Raw genomic sequence first — 24,501 nt, 5'->3', positions numbered from 1 at the left:
CCCCATGAACAGTATGAAAAGGCGAAAAGACATAACAGTGTAAGATGAAGCTCTCAGGTCAGTAGGTGTCCAATATGCTACTGGAGAAGAACTATTGCTCCTTGCAACTAAAGCAAAGACAAACCTAGACAGTGTATTAAAAAGCAGAGACATTACTATGCCTACAAAGGTTCATATAGTCAATGTTATGGTTTTTCCAGTAGTCATGTATGGATGTGAGAACTGGATAATAAAAAAGGTTGAGTGCTGAAGAATTGATGCCTTTGAATTGTACCAGTAGAGAAGAATCTTGAGATTCCCTTTGGACAGCAAGGAGATCAACCAGTCAATCCTAAAGGAAATCAACCCCGATTATTCAATGGAAAGACTGATGCTGAAGCTGAAGCTCCAATACTTTGGCCACCTGATGCAAAGAGCTGACTTACTGGCAAAGACTCTGATGCTGAGAAAGATTGAAGGCAGGAGGAGAAGGGAATGACAGAGGACAAGATGGTTGGATAGCATCACCAACTTGATGGACATAAGCCTGAGCAAACTCTGGGAGGTGGTGAAGGGTGGGAAAGCCAGGTGTGATGCAGTCCATGGGGTTGCAAAGAGTCCAACATGACTGAGCAACTGAAAAACAACAATCAATTCTATCTTCTGAATCACTTTCTAATTTGTTTGCCCTTTCATCCCAGAAATCTTTCTATTCATTATTCTTTCTTCTGTTACCATAATATGAAGGTGTGCCAATTTGTTGGAAAGATACAGTCAGTCTTAGAGATATTGATTTGAGATACTAAGTGATCCTATGAGCCTGAAATATGAGTCTGACATAAAGGAGGAAATGAAAACTGAGTTGAAGACATAAATTTGCTCAACATCAACTCAGAGTATTAGAAAATGTGGGTGTCAACAAAATTTCTCAGAAAAGGGGTAATGTAAGAAAAAAAGGATCATGAAGAAAACTTGAGGAGTGACATATTTAAGGAAATAGAAGAAAAATAGCAAACTAGGAAATAGACAGGGAAGGAGCAGACAAAACAAAGAATCGAGAGAGGCACCACTGAAGCTAATAACAGAAAGCTTTAGTGAGGGAGTGGTCAGCATTGACAAGATTCCCGAGAGACCGAGTAATATGACTAGAAAGAATCCACAGGAAATGTCAATGAGGAAGTCATTAGTGTTCCAGTACAGAAATGACTCAGTTGAACAGAAGGGGAGGAAGTAGACTGCAATGAAGTAAATGTGAGGTAGAATGTAATTTACCCATTCAAGGTTTTCTGTGATATGAAGGTGTGAGGTAAATCATATAGCTAGGGTAGAGGGAGGTTTTGTTTTTGTCTCTATCAGCCAGCCAGTAGATGAGTAGTTTATGGGAAAGAAAAAAGAGTAAGTAATGGATGTATAGGGGTGATATGGCAGTGAAAAGGGGGATGAGATATATAAGAATGATCCCTTTAAAGCTCTATTTTTCCAGATTACAAAAGCGATACAAAATTGTATAAAATTCAAATAACACAAGATTACAAAAAACCAGAAAGCAAAAGTCCCTTCTTTGATAGTTTCATGCCCAGAAATAACACATCTTCCCCCCCCACACACACACACACAAAGTCATGGCAACTTTATTGTCAGTGTGTGGCGGGGGCCTCAGTCATGATAGAGACACAGGAGGCAGCCAAGGAGGGTGGGAGGGTGTCCATGTAGCCCTCCCAGAGGGCCTGGTGCCGGGAGTCATCCAGGGCGTGGACCAATGCCCAATACTGATTAATCATTCAGTGGCCAGTGGTCTGGGCCACAGGGTTCCATGAACTTCTCCACAAGGTCCACAAACAGGTCTCTGACATCCTTATTGTGGGTCAGCTTGGAGGCCACATTCACCAGCCTCCAGGACCTGGCTTCCATCTTCAAAAAGAGGGCACTTTGATCTCCTTCAACTCCTGGAGACTCTCCTTCTAGTCCTGGAGACTCTCCTTCTCTAAGTCCACATCATTGTCATCCACCCAACTCCGAGGGTCCAGTTCGGGATCATGAACTCAGCACAGAAGGCAAAATCCCAAAAGCTTAGGGACTGCAGTTTTTTCCTTCCCTGTCCCAGAGCAATTGTTGGCAAAGAAGGCAATAGCTGCATAGTCCCTGGCCAGTCACTCAAACAGGAGGAAGTGCTGCTGGGTGTTGTCGACCAGGGAGCCTTCATTTCCTCTACCACCTTGAAGACTCGCTTAAAGTTATCAGACTGTCTCCAGTAGCTCTTGAGGGTGATACCAGTTTTGGTGCCTATGTCATCCAGGTGTTTCTTGGTGCCCTTGGACAGATTCTTGCCCAGCGCCTCCCGCATGAAGGACTGGTTAGAGGCAGAATCCCTCTAGATGAACAGTGCCTGTCGAGAGAGTGGGATCTGGAAGATGAGCTGGTGCCGCAGTTTTGGTGGTGCATGGAGCAGGTGCTCAAGCACATGGAAATTACCGTAGTGGTCCATGGTGTCGCTCTGGAGCATTGCTGCTGTGGCCCCGGGCTGCTTCAGGATTCCCCAGCAAGCACACCCTCAGGGCCACCACGTTGCTCACCAAATCACCATCCAGCCAGAGGTGATACACATCCTGGTTGATGACGGTCATGTTCCCCATGAAGATGTCCAGCTTGCTGGTCACAGCAATGCCAAGAGCCCCAGTAGGAGGAAGGACTCTTTGGCCTGCACACGGCTGCCCAACACATCTTGTTAGTAATTTACTTTTAATATTTTCAGTGACTGCATATAGATTTAGCTGGCTATATAGTTTTTCACTGCAAGTGTATGTCAAGATTGATTTAGCCTTTGCCCTTTTGATGGGCACTTGGGTTGTTACAATATTTTTTTGATTTAAAGATAAAGTTAAGATGCTGTATGTATACATATCTCCTTGCATCCAAAGAGTGTATTTTGAAGATTAAACTTCTAAGAGTAGAAATATTGCATCAGAGAGGATGGATAATCAAATTTATAACAGATAAATCACCTTGCAAAAATGAGATTCTAGTTTGTATTCCTACCTACAGTTTGGGAGCACAGGAGTTGATGCAACATATGGGTGAGGAGTAAAATTATTTGGGGTTCTGGTTCGAGATGGTGAAGCAGGAAGAAAAAACTTACCTCCTCCCATAGACTCCCTGAATCTACAGATACAGAAGAAACAATTTTCTCTTTAAAAAAAAAAAAAAAAACCCAAGTTGACTGAGTAACTACTGCACATTGGGCAAATGAGAAGAAAGTCACATTGAAGCAGGTTGGAGAGGCTGGGACACAATCTTGCCATAAATCCTATTTTGCCATACCAGGAAAAAATCTCAAACCCAGAGATTCTCCCTGATGAGTGAAAAGTTTGAACCCCAAATCAGGCACCTCAACTTTTAGGACCTGTACCTAGAGACAAGCCTTCAAAACATCTAACTCTGAAAATGAACAGGAGTCAAGTGCTGAGATCTACAAAATTGTATGTCTCTTAAAGTATCCATGCACCTGGACTCACCCTCCTCAGGGCCCAGCACAGTGGCAGCCTATTGCACCCAGGCTGAGGGGCAACTTGTTGTGATTGTGAAAGAAGGGGTAGAGTATAGACTGAGAATGAGAAAGAGTAGTCAAGCGTGGTTCCAAAGTAGTAATTCATTCAAATAATGCTAAGGCTCATTAACACTCTATTGTGGAAATAAAACCACATGAAGTCAAGACAACTTGGTCAAGCTTTCTAACATCTTTAGGATAAAGAGTTGTTTAGAAGAGCCTGAAGATTACTTGGGAGAAATTACTGGATTTAATTAATCCTGAAAGACAAAGCCAGAGTTGGTTTCTTACTTACCATACATTTTATTTGATAATTTTGAATGGTTGACAAGAAAATTGTCTTTTGATGTTAATATCGCAAGTATTTAGAGAGATCCTGTGGTGGTAAGGAAGATCATAGGCTACTAGCTGAAAGGCTGAGATGGGAGTCTTGAATGCAACAAACAATAGGAATATTGTTGTTGTTATTCAGTCCCTAAGTCATATCTGACTCTTTGTGACTCCATGGACTGTAGCATGCCAGCTTTCCCTGTCCTTCACTATCTCCTAGAGTTTGCTCAGACTCATGTCTGCTGAGTCATGATGCCATCCAACCATCTCATCCTCTGCCACCCCTTTCTCCTTCTGCCCTCCATCTTTCCCAGCATCAGAAATATAGAAGAAAACAAATTAGATCTTTTAAAATTGCATTTACAGATTTGTTTTCTGTGTTTGTGATTCAAATGAGTTATAAAGAAAAAAATAGAGTATGATATTGCCATAAATCTTATTTGGAACTTAACCTTTTAAAACTGTATTTCTCTCTTTTTTTCTTTTTTTTGGTCCACAGTCAAGAGGAACGTGGAGTGTTGGCTCATATGCTGCTGATTTTTAGATTTCCTTCTACTGAGGACCCTGAAACCATCAATAAAAAAATACAACGTGTTTTACATGAAAAGCTGCAAGATGCTGTAGGACCCCCTAAATTAGACCCTGATTCAGTTGAAATTAAAAGTAAGTTTATTTCTTCTAATTCAATTCTCTTGCATAGAATAACTTTGGTCTTGGGCACTAATCTTTAAAAGTTTTTGTTATGTCTTGCCACCAACAGAATACTTCTTTGGGACTAAATTGATCCAAATGAAGTTTTTAAAATTTTAATACTACCTTAAACTTACATCTCCCCTGCAAGTCTGTCATTAACTCGTGAGCCTGGATTCTTTTTCTATGTTTAGCCTTACACTTTAGCTATAGAATCCAATGAATGGAAAAAGTGGCTCTGTGTATTTATTCCTCTTCTTGTTGCTTACTTTTATGTTCTGAGTGTGATGGCTTATATGCTACTGATTTTTAGATTTTGTGAAAGATTCATGCCATCTACCTATTTTCTTTCAAATGTCATTAATAAACCTTATTAGCTTCTTCTCTCGGAGAAGGCAATGGCAACCCACTCCAGTACTCTTGCCTGGATAATTCAATGAACAGAGGAGCCTGGTGGGCTGTAGTCCATGGGGTCGCTAAGAGTCGGACACGACTGAGCGACTTCACTTTCACTTTTCACTTTCATGCATTGGAGAAGGAAACGGCAGCCCACTCCAGCGTTTTTGCCTGGAGAATCCCAGGGATAGAGGAGCCTGGTGGGCTGCTGTCTATGGGGTTGCACAGAGTCGGACACGACTGAAGCGACTTAGCAGCAGCAGCTTCTTCTCTTAGGCCCTTTGCTGATGAAAAGTATATCGTTTATCTTTTGGCAAAAATTATTTTTGGTATATTATACAACTAACTTGAAAAATCTAAATTTTTTGTTTTTGTCAGGGCAAGGGAACAAGATAAACAGTGATAGGTCCTCATAAATAGAAAGTGAAAAACATACAAGACCCTCAGGGGAAATATAAGATTGGTTAAAAGCTCAGTCATGTGCTACAGTACAGTGTTAGTCTCTAGAAATGGTGTACCAGCCACATGTATATTCTTAAAGTTTCTGGTAGCCACATTAAGAAAGTAAAAGTAAACATGTCAAATGTATTTAATTAATTTATGCATTTAACCCAATATATCCAAAGTAGTACTACTTCAACAAGTAGTTCATATAACTGTCTACTCTTGAAATAATAATGTAGTTTATAATACATTGTATTCACAGTGTAATTCATATTGACAAATAGTCCATGTAAACATTTTTCATGAGATTTGAAATCAGTTGTTTATTTTATATTTATAATGCACTTTAGCCACATTTCAAGAGCTTACTAGGCACATGTGGCTGGTAAATAAAGTATTGGATATGGCAGGACTAGAAACTACAGAATAAAGCACAAGTAGAAAGAAGGAATAAAAGTGCTAATATAAAAGCTGACAGATGTAACCAGAGACCAAAACTGGTGGCTAGTCCCTCTGCTTGCTTAGAAAAGGAAGCCCACTAGTCAGGGCCAGCTATTAGTATGTAATCTGTGGGGCCCAGTGAGAAGTGAAAGTCTGAGACTCTTTTGAAAAGCAATTAGACAGTGCTGTTAAAGGTACTAAGATATACGATTTTTCTTTCATGATCTTTCTTGATTTGTCATGGTATTTTTATCTATTAATTAATGACATTTTAAATGAAAAAGTGGAGAAGGAAATGGCAACCCACTCCAGTACTCTTGCCTGGGAAATTCCATGGATGGAGGAGTCTGGTAGGCTGTAGTCCATGGGGTCGTGAAGAGTCTAACATGACTGAGCGACTTCCCTTTCACTTTTCACTTTCATGCATTGGAGAAGGAAATGGCAACCCACTCCAGTGTTCTCGCCTGGAGAATTCCAGGAACAGGGGAGCCTGCTGAGCTGCTGTCTATGAGGTTGCACAAAGTCGAACACGACTGAAGCGACTTAGCAGCAGCAGCAGCAGTAAGTGATAAAGTCAAAATTTTAAATTAGTAGGATGAGTTTTGCTGATCACCTTTATATTGTGAAATGTCAATTTCAAATGCAAATACGAAAGCATTTCATTTTTATTTGGAATCATGAAAATTATACAACTGTATTTCATAGCTTATCCATGCATGTATCTTGGTTACCAGAACCAAAGAAACGCTAGAGAAGTCTAGCTCAACATTATTTATTTCCTTTCTAGATACAGGCACATTTTACCAGTGCTCTCTACCATCAGCTTATGTGAGGAAGGACCAAAACATCCTTCTATATCATTATTTTCAGCTAAAGCTTTTGGCTAATACAAAGAAGTAATGGGCACAAGAAAGGGTATGGTAGGTCCCTTAGTCATTTGTGTTTATTTGAATGCCATTACTTCTTTAGTGTTCTAAGCAAGTTCTGGTTCAAATAGAAAACTTGGCCTCCTGGGGCTGTCAGTAACCTCTGTTTATATAGTGGTAGACATCAAACACTGTCTTGTACTCATTTTGAGTTTGCTGAACATTATGGGTCCATTGGAATTCTTAGTTCATAGGCTATCATGAAAAACACATGCAAAAGGGGTAGCATGAATCCATGGACACATGGTATATATCTCCTCTGCCCATGCCATACTCAATTATCCTATCAAACTGCACTTCCAAACACAAATTATGACATACAATTATTATGAATTTCAACACAGTGAGCATTAAACCAAGTGCAAGGTCATGCTGAGTGTAGGACTTGGTGCAGATAACACGTCATGCATCCATGAAGTCAACCTTGTCAGTAGTATGTAAAAAAAAAAAAAAAAGAAAAAGAAAGAAAGAAATTCAACGAAGTAAATTTAAAGGTCTAATTGACTTTATTTAATGATTTACGGATTGGGCAGCACTCTGCCTTAGCGGACAGACAGGAACTCCGAGGAGCTATACAAAATGGCCGGGAGGCAAGACAAGGAAGTTTTCTGGCAAAGTGGATTGTGTCAGAAAAGGGCAACTTCATATGGGGGACGATGGGGGTCGGCAGACAGATTACTTCACTAGTGCTGACTAGGTAATTCCAGATTCACTGATTAAAAGTCACATTCCTGAAATAGGTTGAATCTGCAATTAGGCTAGATGGTAAGTTTGGCTTACTGATGTGGGACTTAGCACAATGACGCCATTTGGAGTCCCTTATTTATTTTTGTAATATTATCAACATGCAAAGCCCGGATTTTCTCTAGGAAAAGCTTGAAATAAAGAACAGAATATTGAAGCAGGGAGACTTGTGGTGGTGTTTTTAAATATTTACTAAGAGTAAATGGCGACTTCTTTCTTATTGTTTCATTTTCCCCAAATGTAGCCAGAATAAAGTCAGAAAAGTCTTTCTAGAAAATAGATTTTTTGTGAATCAATACTATTAAATACTAGAAAAATTAACATTATTATTATTTTTTTAATCTTTAGAAACCCTATCTTGCCATGTTCAAAGAAATAGTTTTATTCATTCGAAATCTACTGAATCAGGAAATTTGAGTATTGAGAGTTTTATGTAACTATTGGTTGGTTTAGCATTTGGATAGGATTAGGGTCTGATAGTTGAGCTAAGGAGCCCCTGGCTAGAGTTGAATGACAATTTGAGAGCAAGTTGTCTTTCTAAAACTTTAGCAAAAAGAAGACCAAAAAATGGACAGCATTATTTTTCAATGGGAGTGAGAACTAATCTATGGACATGCACTAGGATATGTTGTATAGATGGAACTATGCTTTTGAATTTGGTAAAAAAAATAATACAAAACTGAAATAATGGTCAATAAAAATATGATTGCATTTGGGGAATCAATATTGCAATTTAGAACAGGATTTCCCCTCATAAGCTATGGACTACCTACATCTTATTTCCTGCTATAAAACTCAGATTCCTGGGTTTCAGGACAAACTCAGAATTACTGGGGAAAGGAAACGGAATTTACATTATAAAGATGCTCTTTAGGTGACTTTTAGCCACACTAAAGTTTAAGAAACTGTTCAAATCTCCCTTCTCCCCAAGAAAATGAATATACTATGTCTATGATAAACTGTGTTGCTTTTTGAAAGTTTTACATCATAGAGATGCTATTTTTTAATGGAATTGAGCAACCTTTGGTATTTTAAGTACTCAGTGGCATTATGAAATTCTGATGTGCAGAACCTATTCTATTGACCATTTCTGTGTGTTTCAGAAATCAACAAGACAGAAACAGACAACCTCCTGAACAACTGTAAGTTTAACACATTTATTAAAATTGCATTACCTGAATGAAAAAAGTTAACTCTAGATTATTTACGTTTACTTTGTCAGTATTATGGGATCAGAATAAAGTTTGGTTTGTGCACATCTCATGGTGTTTATCTTACCTCTGAAGTACCTTCTATTGCAAAAGGATGAAAACTAGGAGGATTTTGAAATGGATGTATGGGGCCTGTGGCAGATGTGTAGTAGAAGTGAGCAGTACAGTTGTTAAAGAAAAGCCAAAAATATTTCTTAATGTTCTGATTGAAGATATCTACAATATATCCTCATGAAAATTTTCTAAAGATTGTATAGAAGTAATTTGTACATCGACATTTTTCAGCTAAAGGCAGAAACTTAGTGCTACTCCACACTAAATAAAATCTTGATGTTATTAACTCATATTATAAAAATTACTGACACTTATGGGACTGGGGTTCTCCAAACCAGGCTTCAACAATACGTGAATTGAGAACTTCCAGATGTTCAAGCTGGTTTTAGAAAAGGCAGAGGAACCAGAGATCAAATTGCCAACATCCGCTGGATCATCGAAAAAGCAAGAGAGTTTCAGAAAAACATCTATTTCTGTTTATTGACTATGCCAAAGCCTTTGACAGCATGGATCACCACAAACTGTGGAAAATTCTGAAAGAGATGGGAATACTAGACCACTTGACCTGTGTCTTGAGAAATCTGTATGCAGGTCAGGAAGCAACAGTTAGAACTGGACATTGAACAACAGACTGGTTTCAAATAGGAAAAGGAGTACGTCAAGGCTGTATAATGTCACCCTGCTTATTTAACTTATATGCAGAGTACATCATGAGAAATGCTGGGCTGGAGGAAGCACAAGCTGGAATCAAGATTGCTGGGAGAAATATCAATAACCCCAGATATTCAGATACACCACCCTTCTTGGCAGAAAGGGAAGAAGAACTAAAGAGCCTCTTGATGAAGGTGAAAGAGGAGAGTGAAAAAGTTGACTTAAAGCTCAACATTCAGAAAACGAAGATCATGGCATCTGGTCCCATCACTTCATGGCAAATAGATGGGGAAACAGTGACAGACTTTATTTTGGGGGGCTCCAAAATCACTGCAGATGATGACTACAGCCATGAAATTAAAAGACATTTACTCCTTGGAAGGAAAGTAATGACCAACCTAGATAGCATATTAAAAAGCAGAGACATTACTTTGCCAACAAAGGTCCATCTAATCAAGGTTATGGTTTTTCCAGTAGTCATATATGGATGTGAGAGTTGGACTATAAAGAAAGCTGAGGGCCAAAGAACTGATGCTTTGAACTGTGGTGTTAGAGAAGACTCTTGAGGGTCCCTTTGACTGCAAGGAGATCCAACCCGTTCATCCTAAAGGAAATCAGTCCTGAATGTTCATTGGAAGGACTGATGTTGAAGCTGAAACTCCAATACTTTGGCCACCTGATGGGAAGAGATGGCTCATTTGAAAGGACCCTGATGCTGGGAACAATTAAAGGCGTGAGGGGAAGGGGATGACAGAGGATGAGATGGTTGGATGGCATCACTGACTTGTTGGACATGAGTTTGGCTAAACTCTGGGGGTTGGTGACGGACAGGAAGGCCTGTCGTGCTGCAGCACATGGGGTTGCAAAGAGTCGGACACAACTAGCGACTGAATTGAACTGAAGTGACGGGATTGGGGTATAGGTGGATGAAATTACTGAAGGCCCAAATAATATCTTCACCCATATTTTAAAGGTACTGACTCAAGGCACAGTGTTTCTTCCTCCTATGGCAGAATACCCTACCATGATTTAGAGAATATATTTGATATTTAACAGAATTACACAATACCTTTATGTTAAAAGATGAAATGTACTACTCATCAGCTCAGAATGTTGGTTAATTCACAGGGTTAACTAAATGTAAAACCAAAGAATAATCCCATTACATGGCGTATCTTTTCCCTACTAGTATTTGTTGGGAACTTGTTATGTACTAGTGCTATGTTAGTCAACAGGGACATAAAATGGGTGATTTAATCCTTGCTTAAAGCAGCTTACACTTCACTGAGACTAGATATATGAGACTAACACATGAACACAGAATTACAAGACAGTAGCTCTCAAACAGGGGCAATTTTGATCCTCCCCCCCGCAACCGCCGCCCCGCCAAGTGACTACGTCCTATTGTGGCATTTGGGTTATCATGATGGTTGGGGGGCAAGGATAATACTGGTATCTAATATGTATAGGCCAGGGATCCTTTTAAACATTCTGTGATGCACAAGATGGACCCCCACAACAAAGAATTATCCATCTGAAAATGTCAGTAATGCCAAGATTGAGAAACTCTGTTATAAACAATATTCTATTACTAATATTAGATATATATACATACAATAATTTATGTACTAATATATACTAGTCTGTTGTATATAGAGATAAATATATACATATGTATATACATACACAGGCTTCACAGTTGGCTCAGGGGTGAAGAACCCACCTGCCAATGCAGGAGATTCAGGAGACTTGGCTTTGATTCCCATGTCAGGAAGATCCTCTGGAGAAGGAAATGGCAACCCACTCCAGTATTTTTGCCTGGGAAATCCCATGGATAGAGGAGCCTGGTGGGCTACAGCCCATGGGGTTGCAAAGAGTAGGACATGACTGAGCATGCACAACAGTTTGATGCATAAAAACAGTTGCTAACAAATGCATCCTCTCTTCTGCAGGTTGTGGGACACGAAGGAATAAAACCTCAGGACAGAGTCTCAGGATTGTTGGTGGAACAGAGGTACAAGAGGGTGAATGGCCTTGGCAAGCTAGTCTGCAATGGGATGGGATCCATCGCTGTGGAGCAACTTTAATTAATGACACATGGCTTGTGAGCGCTGCCCACTGCTTTAGAACGTAAGTATTGAACCTTGAAAATGACTGGATGGTGGTGGTGGTTTAGTCACTAAGTCCTGTCTGACTCTTGTGACCCCATGGACTCTAGCCTTCCCAGGGTCCTCCATCTAAGAGATTCCCCAGGCAAGAATACAGGAGTGGGTTTTTATTTCCTTTTCCATGAGAATGACTAAGGGTAAGCAAACTGCATTGGGCTTAGTAGGATGGAAATACCTCATGAGAGATGAGTTTAATACAAATAAAAGATTATATACATACATATGTATGTATATGCATGTTTTATCATAAAGGGCTTCCCTGGTGGCTTGGTAAAGAATTAGCTTGTGATGAAGGAGACCTGGGTTTAATCCTTGGGCTGGGAAGATCCCCTGGAGAAGGAAAATGTTACCCACTCCAGTATTCTGGCCTGGAGTATTCCATGGACTGTATGGTCCATGGGGTCCCAAAGAGTCGGATACAAGAGAGTAGGAAACACATAAATGTTAGTTAGAGGTTTTATAGTCTAGAAATGGAAATGGTATCAAAGAACATGTAGAAAAATTATCCACTGACAATTATACAGTAATTTATCAAAGGAAGCAGGATTTTGAGAATTATCTCTGGACATTGAGCTTGGTATGAAAAACAAGAGCCATTTCTCAGGTAGATTCTACATATCTACCTGAGATAGATGCTAAGTGAATTGTTGTTTTGATCCTGATGGAGAAATTCTAAGAAAAAATTATATATGAAGAAATTTGGTAGTAACAAATTATTGATACAACTGAATAGATTGACTAGTTATATTTCAAGGAATTTTGATTCAGTCTTCCAACCCATTGCAAAATGCCCGAGGTATACAAGATAAGTAATGCTTTGTTAAATTATTGTATAGTGGTTTTGATTTTCAGAGAAATGTGTGGATAGGCAACATGGTTCACGCAGAATGCATACAGTTCTCTCATTCTGTACAAGATATGCTTTCCATATGTCCCTTGGAGTCACTGATGCCCAGAAATATCAAAAGGCCCTAGGATCTGGAGTGGGTGACTCGGTATGCAGAATGAAGTGCACATCCTAAGAAAACATGTATGTGTGCTCAGTTGCTCAATCATGTCCAAGTCTTTGCAACCCTGTGGACTTTAGCCCTCCAGGATCCTCTGTCCTTAGGGTTTTCCAGGCAAGAATACTGGAATGGGTTGCCATTTCCCTCTCCAGGGAGTCTTCCTGACCCAGGGACTGAACCTGCATTTCCTGTGTCCTCCTGCATTGGCAAGTGGATTCTTTACCACTGAGTCACCTGGGAAGCCCTAGGAAACATGACATAGTGGTATTTCCACCTTATCTGACCCCTGAACCTTAGATTGGAAAGCATTTGTATCTATGCATAGAAACCATAGTTTTAAAAGGAAAACTTACTTTGACATGTGTATGCTAAATTATTTAATATAAACAGTTATATTAGTAACATGGTAAAGTGGGATTTGTTCCTCATACTTTATCCTCAGGTATAACGACCCAGCCAGGTGGACTGCTTCTTTTGGAGTCACAATACATCCTCCAAAAATGAAACAAGCCCTCCGGAGGATAATTGTGCATGAAAAATACAAATATCCATCACATGACTATGATATTTCAGTCTTAGAGCTTTCCAGGCCTGTTTCCTACACAAATGCAGTACACAAAATTTGTCTCCCCGATGCATCCCATGAGTTCCGCCCTGGTGATGAGATGTTTGTGACAGGATTTGGAGCACTGCAAAATGATGGTGAGCATCTGAGGAGAAAGTCAAATCATAGTAACCTAATTTGGTATGCTAAGGCATTTAAAGAATGGAATGCCGTTATGCCAAAATATGTTGGTGGGTTGGTCACATGGACCTGGGCCAATCAGGTCCTACTTGGGAACTAAGCGATTTAGAAGATAAGTAAATTCCTTCATACTCTAGGTTACTTTCAAGTACATCACTACAACTATAGTAATGGTGCTTGGTAAGATGGCTGAAAGAGTGAATATGTCTGACATTTTTACTAGGGTAATAACCACGTAAGATTGTGAAGTGGGAGTGTTAGTTGCTTACTTGTGTCTGATACTCTTTGTGACTCCAAAGACTGTAACCTGCCAGGCTCCTCTGTCCATGGAATCCTCTAGGCAAGAATAGTGAAGTGGTTTGCCATTCCCTTCTCCAGGGGATCTTCCTGACCCTGGAATCAAACTTGGATCTCCCACATTGCAGGCAGATTCTTTACCATCTAAGCCACCAGGGTATTAACCACATAAGAGATTAAGGATTGTTAATACTTACACCCAATTGTGAAGATCAGAGAATCATAAAACCATCTTTCCTAACTGAAATTAACTTCTAAGCTTAATAATGACATAGTTTAGTTAAGCAACTTGAGTTTCTTTTCTAGGCACCTAACTTCATTTAAAATAGTTATACTTCATTTCCCAAATACCACTGTATCTAAAAAAATGCATTCCTAAGATATTATGTGCCATCTCATCCAATCAGTCAGTTCAGTTCAGTAGCTCAGTCATGTCCGACTCTGCGACTTCATGGACTGCAGCACCCCAGGCTTCCCTGTCCATCACCAACTCCTGGAGCCTACTCAAACTCATGTTCATCGGGTCAGTGATGCCATACAACCATCACATTTAAAATAGTTATACTTCATTTCCCAAATACCACTGTACCTGAAAAAATACATTCCTAAGATTCTATGTGCCACCTCATCCAATAACTAATTATAAAAGACTTTCCTCAGGTTTATAGGATATATGTATATATATAAATATGAAGTCTATTTTTTTCCCTTTAGGTAGCAGTCAAAATCATCTTCGGCAAGTACAGGTAGATTTCATAGACACTAAAAGCTGCAATGCACCCCAAGCTTACAATAATGCCATAACTCCTACAATGTTATGTGCTGGCTCCTTGAAAGGAAATAGAGATGCGTGCCAGGTAAGTGAGTGAGTGCATAATTTTTTGTTCACCTTTTATTTTGAAATAATTACAGCTCTACAAGAAGTTGCAAAGATAGTACAGAGGGGTCCCCTCTAACCTTCACCAAGTGTTCTCCAGTGGTTACATCTCATATAACTAGAGTAGAATATAAAAGCTAGGAACTGATCTTGGTACAAGGTGTACTTCTTGCTTTTTATCATGTGTGCAGATTTGTGTCATCATCACTGCAGTTAAGAACTCTTCCATCACCACAGAGATCTTTCTTCCTTTATAAAAACGTCCATTTCCTTCCCCCATCACTTTATCATCACTAACATCTGGCAATCACCAATCTGGTTGCCATCTCTATAATTTTGTAATTTCAAGAATGTTGTATGAGTAGAATCATACAGTAGCCTTTTTTCAGAATTCCATTTTGATTTTTTTTATAGTTCTGCTGTATATTACAATTATTTTTTAAGTAGATAAATTAAGATTTTTAGTTGGAGTTTTAATATCAAATTCTCAAAAATTCATAGAATAAGTAAACAGAAAAGTATAGTAATATAGTAGACCTGAAAAGCACCATGATTTGTCTATTAGTGTTTTTAACCGTACTCTCTCTTTGTAGGAAAATTGTATGATTCCTGTAAGTTAAATACACATAACTTATCATAGTCTACTGGTGTTGAGATTTTACTAGTTTTAGTTGGATTTGAAATAGAAAACATACTTCCCCTTAAGCCTCTTTAACCTTTCATCATTCATAATATTAAATATTAATAAATATAAATATTAAATATTTCCTTTCTATAAATACTGAGAGCCGCATCAGACAAGTTTTTGCTTCAAGTGCCAGATGTAACTTAGAAAACTTTAGAGGAGAAGGGAAGTCTATTTACTCATCTGTTCTTTCTTCCCTTCTGGTTTTCTAAAATTTTTTTAAACATATTTTTAATTGGAAGACAATCGCTTTACAATATTGTGTTGGTTTCTGCCATACATCAACATGAATCGACCATAGGTATACATATATCCCCTCTCTCTTGAACCTCCTTCTCACCTCCCACCCCTCTAGGTTGTCACAGAGCACCAGGTTTAAACTCCCTGCATTATACAGCAAATTCCTACTAGCTATCTATTTTACATATGGCAATGTATATGCTTAAAATTCTTTTTATATCATTTCTTTTCTGTTTCAGAAACTTCCTTTAGCCATTTTTTAAAAGTATAGATCTGCTAGTGTCAAGTTCCCTTAGATTTTCTTTGTTTGCAAAGTTCTTTATTTCCTATTTATTTGTACAGCATAATTTTGCCAGGCATATAATTTATGCTTGACAGTTTTTTTTTTTTAGTGCTTCAATAATGGCCTCTGTAATCTATGATAGGAACTTGCTATGATTAGAATTGTTTTTCTCTTGCAGATGAAGTGTCATTTTTTTCTTGCTATGTTCAAGATTTTTTCTTTGTCTTTAGTTTTCAGAAGTTTGAGTTTGTATCTTGGCATGGATTTCTCTTGGTTATACTGCTTAGGTCTTGCTCACCTTTTTAATCTGCAAGTTTATGCCCTTTGACAAATTTGGGAAAGTTTCAGCCTTTGTTTCCTTGAAAATTTTTCAGCTTCATTTTGGAATCCAATAATAGGTATTTAGCACTTTCATTATGCTCTCAGAGATCTCTGAGCTTCTGTTCATTTTTTTTTTTCCACTCCTCTTTCTGTGTGTTCAGATTGAGCAATTTCTATCATTCTATCTTCAATTTCATTGATTTTGTTTTTACTTCCATCATCTCCTTCATTTTTCTGTTAAGCACTTCTAGTGAGCTTTTTATTGGATTTTTTATTTGTTTTATTTGATGGAAATTGCCCATTAAGACATTTTTGTGATGACTGCTTTAAAATCTTTGTCAGATAATTCCAACATCTGTCATCTCAGTGTCAGTGTCTGATTGATTGCCTTTTCTTATTCAAAATTTTCCTGGTTCTTGGTATTGGGTGATTTTCAGATATATCCTGGACATTTTGGATATTATGTTATGAATTTCGGCATCCTAATTAAATCTTCTGTTTTTACAGGACTCCTCTGACATGACAGTGGAGTGGGTGGGGGAATGAGATAGCACTTCTCCCATTCATTGTCCCCTGACACCAAGGTGGGGAAAGAGACCTTTGTTGCTGCTGGATGGAGGTGGAATTGCAGGCTTCTCATTAGGGTTTCCTTTATGGCTCAGCTGGTAAAGAATCCATCTTCAATGCTGGAGACCTGGGTTTGATCCCTGGGTTGGGAAGATCCCCTGGAGAAGGGAAAAGCTACCCACTCCAGTATTATGGCCTGGAAAATTCCATGGACTGTCACAAATAAGACACGACTGAATCACTTTCACCAAGTGTGGGTTTTTTTTTTTTCTTTTAAGATGGGAGAAAATTATTAAATTTATTTTATTTTATTTTTTGACCGTGGCGTGCCTGGCATACAGGATCTTAGTTCCCCGACCAGTGATCCAACCCATGCTCCCTGCATTGGACTGCCAGAAAAGTCCTGAAACTTATTAGGTCTAATTTTTTTAAAAATATATGCCATTTTCCCTCCTCACCCTTCTTGGTGGAGGAACAGAAAATCCCCTCACACGCTCCATTTAGGGGATTTCACATATAAAGTCTGGGATGGTGAGGATGAAGTAAAAAAATACCACTCTGGATGGGGGCAACTTGTTACTGCTCCCCTTGTGGTCTCCACTGACATCATGGGATAGTGGCCTTATCACTGCTTGGCTCTCCACTAGGTCTGTTCTGACATCACCCTAGAGGGAGAGAGAGTTCTGCCTCATCGATATTGGGGGATAGTCCATGCTCCCCAGCTGGTTACCACAGGGGAGGAAGAAGAAGGCTTCATCATCACCTGGCAGGGATGAAAGAGAGGCTCCCCACTCAGCCTCCTCTGACGCCAGTCAGGTGGGAACTGGACTTCCTTAGATTCTGTAAGGGTGGAAGTCCAGTCTCCCCACTTGGCCCTTGCTGATAGGGTTGGGATGGGACCACACTTTTTTCTGTGATTGACTCACAGTGTGTACACATCAATCACCCAGCTTATACATTATCAACTCATGACCAATCTTATTTCACTCCTACATATTTTAACCCCCAACCTTCTTCTTCCCATCCTCAACTCCAGATCTATTTTGAAGTAAATCACAGTTGTGTATAATTTCATTTGAAAATATGTTACCTCTTCTGTTAATACAATACCTTTTTGATGATATTATTAGATGTGAATGTCTCATAAATTTGGGGAACTAAAGAGGAGAAACCAAGTTTGGCCTTGTGATTATAACACACTGCTTTTCTGTTTCAGGAGGAATCTGGTACTTCCCCCTCTCAAAAATCATCAGTAACTTCATATACAGAAATCTTTACTTGGATCTCTTACTCCCTCCCATGTCAGTGGCGTGTGGCTACCTCCTCTTAAAATATGATCTTGTTTTGGGTTCTATAATCCTGAAATATGCTGATTTCCCCCTCCCTCCTTTTCCAACAACTCATTTCTGTTTCCTTATTTTGGTTTCTCTTTATTTCCCTCTCGGCCTGTCTCTAAGCTCGGCTGTTCCTTAAGACTCATCTTTTTTTTTCTCTACATATACCTTCAAAGAAATTACCTTTTCTTTAAGTTAGCTGTCACTTTTGTCTTCCAAATATACATCTCCAAAATTAATCTCTTGCTCAAATTCAGTCTTGCATTTCCACCAAACCATTTCTATTTATATGTTTTAAGTTGTTAGGATAAGACAGCTTTTACATATGTTCCATCTTAAATGCAACAGGCCTTCAGTCAATTCAGTCGCTGAGTCATGTCTGACTCTTTGAGACCCCATGGACTGCAGCATGCCTGGCTTCCCTGTCCATGAAATGTTTTTTTCATTTCAAGTTTCTCATTTATGTGGTTGGCTTTCATTATTCTTGAAAACTTTTAAATCTCTTTCACATGTAATCAATTAAATCATAGAGTATTTTCCCCTTACTTTATCTTCCATATTTATCTCTTTGTCTCTATTCTTTCTGTTAAGAACTTAATTTATTGCTTCATTGCTTCATATCTTAATCACTAAAATTTGTTTCTTGTTTAGCTTCTGGCTTTAAGTTTCTGTTATGATATGTACATTCTTTTGTAAAAAAATTTAGTGGAGTAGTTGATTTACTGTGTTGTGCTAGTTTCTGCTATACATCAAAGTGAATCAGCTATACATACCCATATCCTTGAATAAACTTCCTGCTCTGTTTCTCATTAAACCACTCACTAAAAATAGCTGCATTTAAGAGAAAAATAGCAGTGGATACAGACCAACGGACCCCTCAAAAGTTATGCAACTTTATAATCAGAGAATTAACAACATCATCAACAGCAAAAATAATTGTACCATGAAAAATAACTTAGTGTAGGTAGGCAGATTGCCCAGGGTGGCTGGCAGCTGACTGAGGGAAAGTTAAAAATGCACAAAAACAATAGAGTAGAAATACTGACTAGAAATACTGGCTTGCTGAGGGTGAGACAATGTACATGGGAGGGTAGCCCTGGGCAGAGGAGGAAGTACAACCTGGCAGGACCTGAGAATTAAGCAAGGATGGGGTGTGCCTCTCTGGGTAGGAAGAAGGGTTCCTGGGCATAGACACTCTTAACATTTTCTTAAACTAGAACCTCCAAGGCTTCTGCCTGTACAATAGCTGAGCTGAGACCTTTTTTTCTGGAAATTGCAGTTCTACTCCCATTATTCTGGCTCCCTTGCCCAAGTCCAAATACCTATAAGCCATCACAACTTCCACTTTGTACTGATGTAACTCCCCTATTCACCAATCACATGTGAGCTAACTAGTGTTAACAGAACCAGCTGTCTCTTTCTCCATTTGATACTTGCTGGACATCACCTAAGTTTTCAGCTTGTATTGCTGTTAGACTCACTGCTGTCTTTTTCCCTTAATTACTTTATTAGACTCATTCACTCCTGTCTCTTAAACAGATTTAAGCTTTGTAGTTTCTGGCATATTCCATTTCTTTTTCCTAATCTGCTATGTCTTCACATAGGCCTAGGTGTCAATTATCAAAATGATTTGTTATCCGATAGCTTCATACAGTACACTTTGTTTCTATCAGTACATTGTACACTCCTTGAGGGGAGGGCTCATGTGTTTAGACGCTTTTTACATCTCCTACCACATATGAGAGTATAAGGAAATATAATTATTGGTGAATTGATTTAAAAATTACAAACACATTATATCTAATTGAGTTATTATTAGTGTTAATTAATACTTTTATGTAAATGAAAGAAAATTCTCAAAGCAATTAGTGTAATGTAAAGGAAAAAAGCATAGACTTCTTAGTGAAATCACTCTGGATATTGAATAGCATGTGATATCAGGAAAATTGCTAAACTCTGTTAGTTTCAGCTTCTTCATTGTTAAAATAGAGAAATGAAACCTAACTCCATGCTTTGCTGCCAGAATTACACGAGTTAATGAAATAATATATTAATTATTTGAGCACTTCATATAGTGTTGAACATGTAATGAGTGGTCAGTAACTGGAGATCCCAGGATTTTGGGGGAAGATCAGTCAGCACCTTGTTTTTATGACCCATATAAAAGAAATAGCCTACTGACTTTCACAAGGCATAAACAACTGGAGTTTGTGTTTATATATACATATTCACTAAGTTCTGTTTTGTACCAGGCTTTATGTTAAGCGTGTTATGTACACTGTCTTACGTAATCTTCAAAATTATCATTGCAGGTAGGTATTATTAGGAGCATTAGCAATAAGTAAATTAAAGGTCTTAGCCAGCTTGGAGGGGCCAGAATTGAGCTTTAAACCCAAGTGTCTGACTCTGATGTCCATGCTTTTTATCAGTACTAAACTCTTCACCCTTCTTTTAGGAGATGTGTCATACAGGTAGAGTGTGGGCAGTTATTTGTCAGATGTATCAGATTGGGGCTGTTCTGCCAAGAGATGGAGTCTTTTCATCTCAGAGTACTGAACCCTGAGTCTAACTAGCTCTCCAGGCAGGGGAGCTCCTCTTTTATGTGAATTACTGGCATAGGTAAAGGACATCACTTGTCATTTGAGCACACAGAAGATTTTTTAAAACTGCCCCTTTCATTAAATTCATGTTAAAAAATAACACATTTCTCTGTAATAAGCTGCAATATTAATTACTAATCTCTCTATTCTCCTTTAGGGCGACTCTGGAGGACCTCTGGTTAGTCCAGATGCTAGAGATATCTGGTACCTTGCTGGAATCGTGAGCTGGGGAGATGAATGTGGGCAACCCAATAAGCCTGGTGTTTATACTAAAGTGACTGCCTTCCGGGACTGGATCACTTCCAAAACTGGTGTCTAAGAGAACAGCCTAGCAGAATGGAACACACTTTTGTGTGCAGGTCATTCTTAGAGGTACAGAATTGCCGAAGTCATCATGCAGGTCACCTAGATCTGACCAATCGAACTAAACCGTCTGCTATTTCCTTCCGAGCTCTTCTCCGCACACCATCTTGCTTCTACCAGATGGATTCTGTCTCAACTTGCAGTCACTTGTTTTTCTAGAAGTTTTCTGTCATCAAATTTTGACTTTTGACACAAATCTCTCTCTTGTGTGTATGCAGTTTGAAGTGATCCCTTCCTTCATTTCGCTGGCTTTTCTCAACTCAGTAAATTTCCACTTTCAAGGTGCAGGACAAAGAGTCAAATGAAATATGAAAAGAAAAAAACTACATTTTTTACATACAGAAAAGTATTAGGTGTTTTTTCTTAATGCGATGAAAAAAATGATCATAATCATTATGAAAGGTCAGGTAAAGAGACAGCAGAAAACCAAATACATCATGACGGTGAAAGAATGGGAACTAAGTTAAGGAAACAAAGAGAAACCAAGATATAATTTATTTGCACTTCCAGCAAACTGACAGAGATAAATGTGGGCAAGATTCTATTTTCTTGTCGCCTATAATAATTATACAAACTCTATGTAATGTATTTGTTTTAAGTTAAAGCAAATAGTATTTATTTAACACGGCACTACTGAGAATGTCAACATATCATAATAAAAAATAAATATCATCAATTTGCTTGACGTTTTGATAATCCACAAACAAGGGGAAGATGGGGAAAATGTTACTCGTCAATTTACTGCGAATTCCTTTCAAATATGAGGCTAGAGTGAAAATTTACCTAAGAACAAGCAGCGTATATTATGTGGTAAGATTTTTGTATGGTTGGGTGGGAGGAAATAAAAATAGAATCTGTATAACTGTTGAATGAAATGGTATTATCACCAAGAGCTTGTGTGTTTGTATTTAAAGTTTTTTCACATTGCATAGCTGTGAAGGGAAATAAGATCCAGGTGTGAGTGTGTATAGTTGTATAAATGCAGCTAAAGGTCAGACCTCTATTTTGAGATGACTGCTGATTCTGGCCTTACCACTCTACCTCCTTGCCCTCATTTCCAGTCTGTTCTTACACCATGTGTCTCTTGGACTCCTCTGGGCTCAGATGGGAGGATATTATGGGGAATTTATCCTGGAAGATGCCTCCCTGCTACATCTAGCATGACCCTGAATTGCTCACTGCCTGGATAGAAAATTGATAGAAAAAGCCTAATATCAATCACCTTCCTGATTTCAGCTTTGATAAATTACTATTGAGTTGTTAGATATACAACATTCAAGTGATTTAGGCACTATTAAGTTAGGATTGGTTTCATGTTAGTGGTGAGATTTCACTGAATCTTTGCATTACCCTGTCCTCATTGTGTATAACTACTCATATGAGTTTTGTATTGTACCATAACCACTTTGAAAGAAACATTAGTAGAAAAAAAATCCACCTAAATAGCATTGGCATATGAACTGATACAATTTAGGCACTAGGCTAAAATATGATATGAAATCTGACATGAATTTACTGTTAAATATTTTGTAGACATATATTTAATTTAATGAATTCTTTTGAAAAAATTGAGGAAAACGATGAATTTTAAAGAAAGACTTAAGTACAGTTCAGTTCAGTTCAGTTTAGTCGCTCAGTCGTGTCCGACTCTTTGCGACTCCATGAATTGCAGCACGCCAGGCCTCCCTGTCCATCACCATCTCCCGGAGTTCACTCAAACTCACGTCCATCGAGTCGGTGATGCCATCCAGCCATCTCATCCTCTGTCGTCCCCTTCTCCTCCTGCCCCCAATCCCTCCCAGCATCAGAGTCGTTTCCAATGAACCAACTCTTCGCATGAGGTGGCCAAAGTACTGGAGTTTCAGCTTTAGCATCATTCCTTCCAAGGAACACTCAGGGCTGATCTCCTTTAGAATGGACTGGGTTGGATCTCCTTGCAGTTCAAGGGACGCTCACATTTCCTACCATTTTCTCTTGTTTGGGAGAAGGCAATGGCACCCCACTCCAGTACTCTTGCCTGGAAAATCCCATGGGCGGAGGAGCCTGGAAGGCTGCAGTCCATGGGGTCGCTGAGGGTCGGACACGACTGAGCGACTTCACTTTCACTTTCAAGCATCGGAGAAGGAAATGGCAACGCACTTCAGTGTTCTTGCCTGGAGAATCCCAGGGACGGCGGAGCCTCGTGTGCTGCTGTCTATGGGGTCACACAGAGTCGGTCACGACTGAAGTGACTTAGCAGCAGCAGCCTCTTGTTTGAGTATACTTCACAGTTAGGCCTCTAGGTGGCACCCGTAGTCTGTAGGTAAAGGGAAGCAAGCCGTTAAGGTGTCAAGTGATGAAAGCTGTAGTAGGCATTCTGTATCAGGGTCTTGTAAAACCAAAAGGATACAATTCATCTTTAAGAAGGTGTTTAAAAATTAATCCATATAAATTGACAGCATGTTAGTATTTTCCACATTTCTGGAGGTAGTTTCCAAATTAAAGTAAAATTTGCAATGTGGTAGGAATTTTTTTTGGCAAACTTGAAGAGATTTAAATTAAGAAGAAATTTTAGAAGTTCAATTTCACAGTGGCATCATATATCTCAGAGAAATATTTCTCAGAAGATCTTAGAAATAGAGGTTTGGCCATAGTGAATATATAAGCGATAGTTCAAACTTAATGTGCACAGAGAAATAGATAAAACAGTATCATATTTTTAAAAGATAATTTTCTTTGAAAGTTAACTTCTACAGGATTTCAGATCTTCCCTAGTAGCTCAACTGGTAAAGGAACCGCCTGCAGTGCAGGAGACCAGAGTTCAATCCCTGGGTTGGGAAGATCTGCCGGAGAAGGAAACGGCAACCCACTCTAGTATTCCTGCCTGGAGAATCCCATGGATAGAGGAGACTGGAGTTCAGTCCATGGGGTGGCAAAGAGTCGGATATGACCAAGTGACTAACACAACAAAGGGTTTCAGCATTCTTGAACTTGTCTTTTTTAGCCATTTCATTGGAGAAAATTAAGAAGTCATGACTGAAATAATATTTATTAACTGTGCAAGAAGTCAGGCATTTCTCAGCTATATTTTCTCTTTTCCCACAGTACCTAGTAAAGTGCTCTGCATATAATAGCCTTTCAATAAATGTTGTTGAACTGACCTTTTATTTTTGTATTATGCAGAACGTGTAGCTTTGTTACTATTTACACATCAATTTTAAGAAGTAATCCAGATTTTACACTGGGTGATATAAGCCAGTTATTTAAACACACTAAGCCTCAATATACTCATTTTATAAAACAGGGGTAATAATATTCACCTCAAATGAATGCTGTAGAGATTAAAATGAGATATTTTAAAGTGCTTAACTAAGTTCTTAGAACATAGCAGGTGCTAAAGAAATTGTGCGATTATAACTGTTGCTGTAAGCTACAGTGTTACATGATTGCTACTTGATTATTAATAGGTTGAATAAGTATTTTTAAGATGAAAAGATGATTAGATCAACAGAATGGGCTGGTTTCTTGTTTAATTTTAATTCTACAAAAGAACTTTTATTGAGATCATTCCAAAACATATTACCAAGTTGTTTGTTATTTTCATTTTTCATTTCAACTTTTAAAA

At 38.7% G+C, this 24,501-nt stretch overlaps 1 protein-coding gene and 1 pseudogene across 1 annotated transcript in view; one reads left to right on the top strand and one right to left on the bottom strand.

Annotated features, from left to right (window-relative positions):
- Window positions 1–21,787, top strand: part of LOC138442916 (transmembrane protease serine 11E-like) — a 60,512-nt gene extending 38,725 nt beyond the window's left edge. The window contains exons 6-11 of the mRNA XM_069595031.1: window positions 4,353–4,516; window positions 8,598–8,636; window positions 11,363–11,540; window positions 13,028–13,287; window positions 14,342–14,484; window positions 20,692–21,787. Of these exons, the coding sequence (XP_069451132.1) occupies window positions 4,353–4,516; window positions 8,598–8,636; window positions 11,363–11,540; window positions 13,028–13,287; window positions 14,342–14,484; window positions 20,692–20,853 (946 nt within the window). The 3' untranslated portion in view covers window positions 20,854–21,787. The remainder of the gene's footprint in view (window positions 1–4,352; window positions 4,517–8,597; window positions 8,637–11,362; window positions 11,541–13,027; window positions 13,288–14,341; window positions 14,485–20,691) is intronic.
- Window positions 1,636–2,879, bottom strand: LOC138442836 (acidic fibroblast growth factor intracellular-binding protein-like; annotated as a pseudogene).
- Window positions 21,788–24,501: the final 2,714 nt, after the last annotated feature.

Source organism: Ovis canadensis, chromosome 6, assembly GCF_042477335.2.
Source record: "Ovis canadensis isolate MfBH-ARS-UI-01 breed Bighorn chromosome 6, ARS-UI_OviCan_v2, whole genome shotgun sequence".
In the NCBI taxonomy this organism is placed as follows: domain Eukaryota; kingdom Metazoa; phylum Chordata; class Mammalia; order Artiodactyla; family Bovidae; genus Ovis; species Ovis canadensis.
This window is presented reverse-complemented; position numbering and strand designations above follow the sequence as displayed.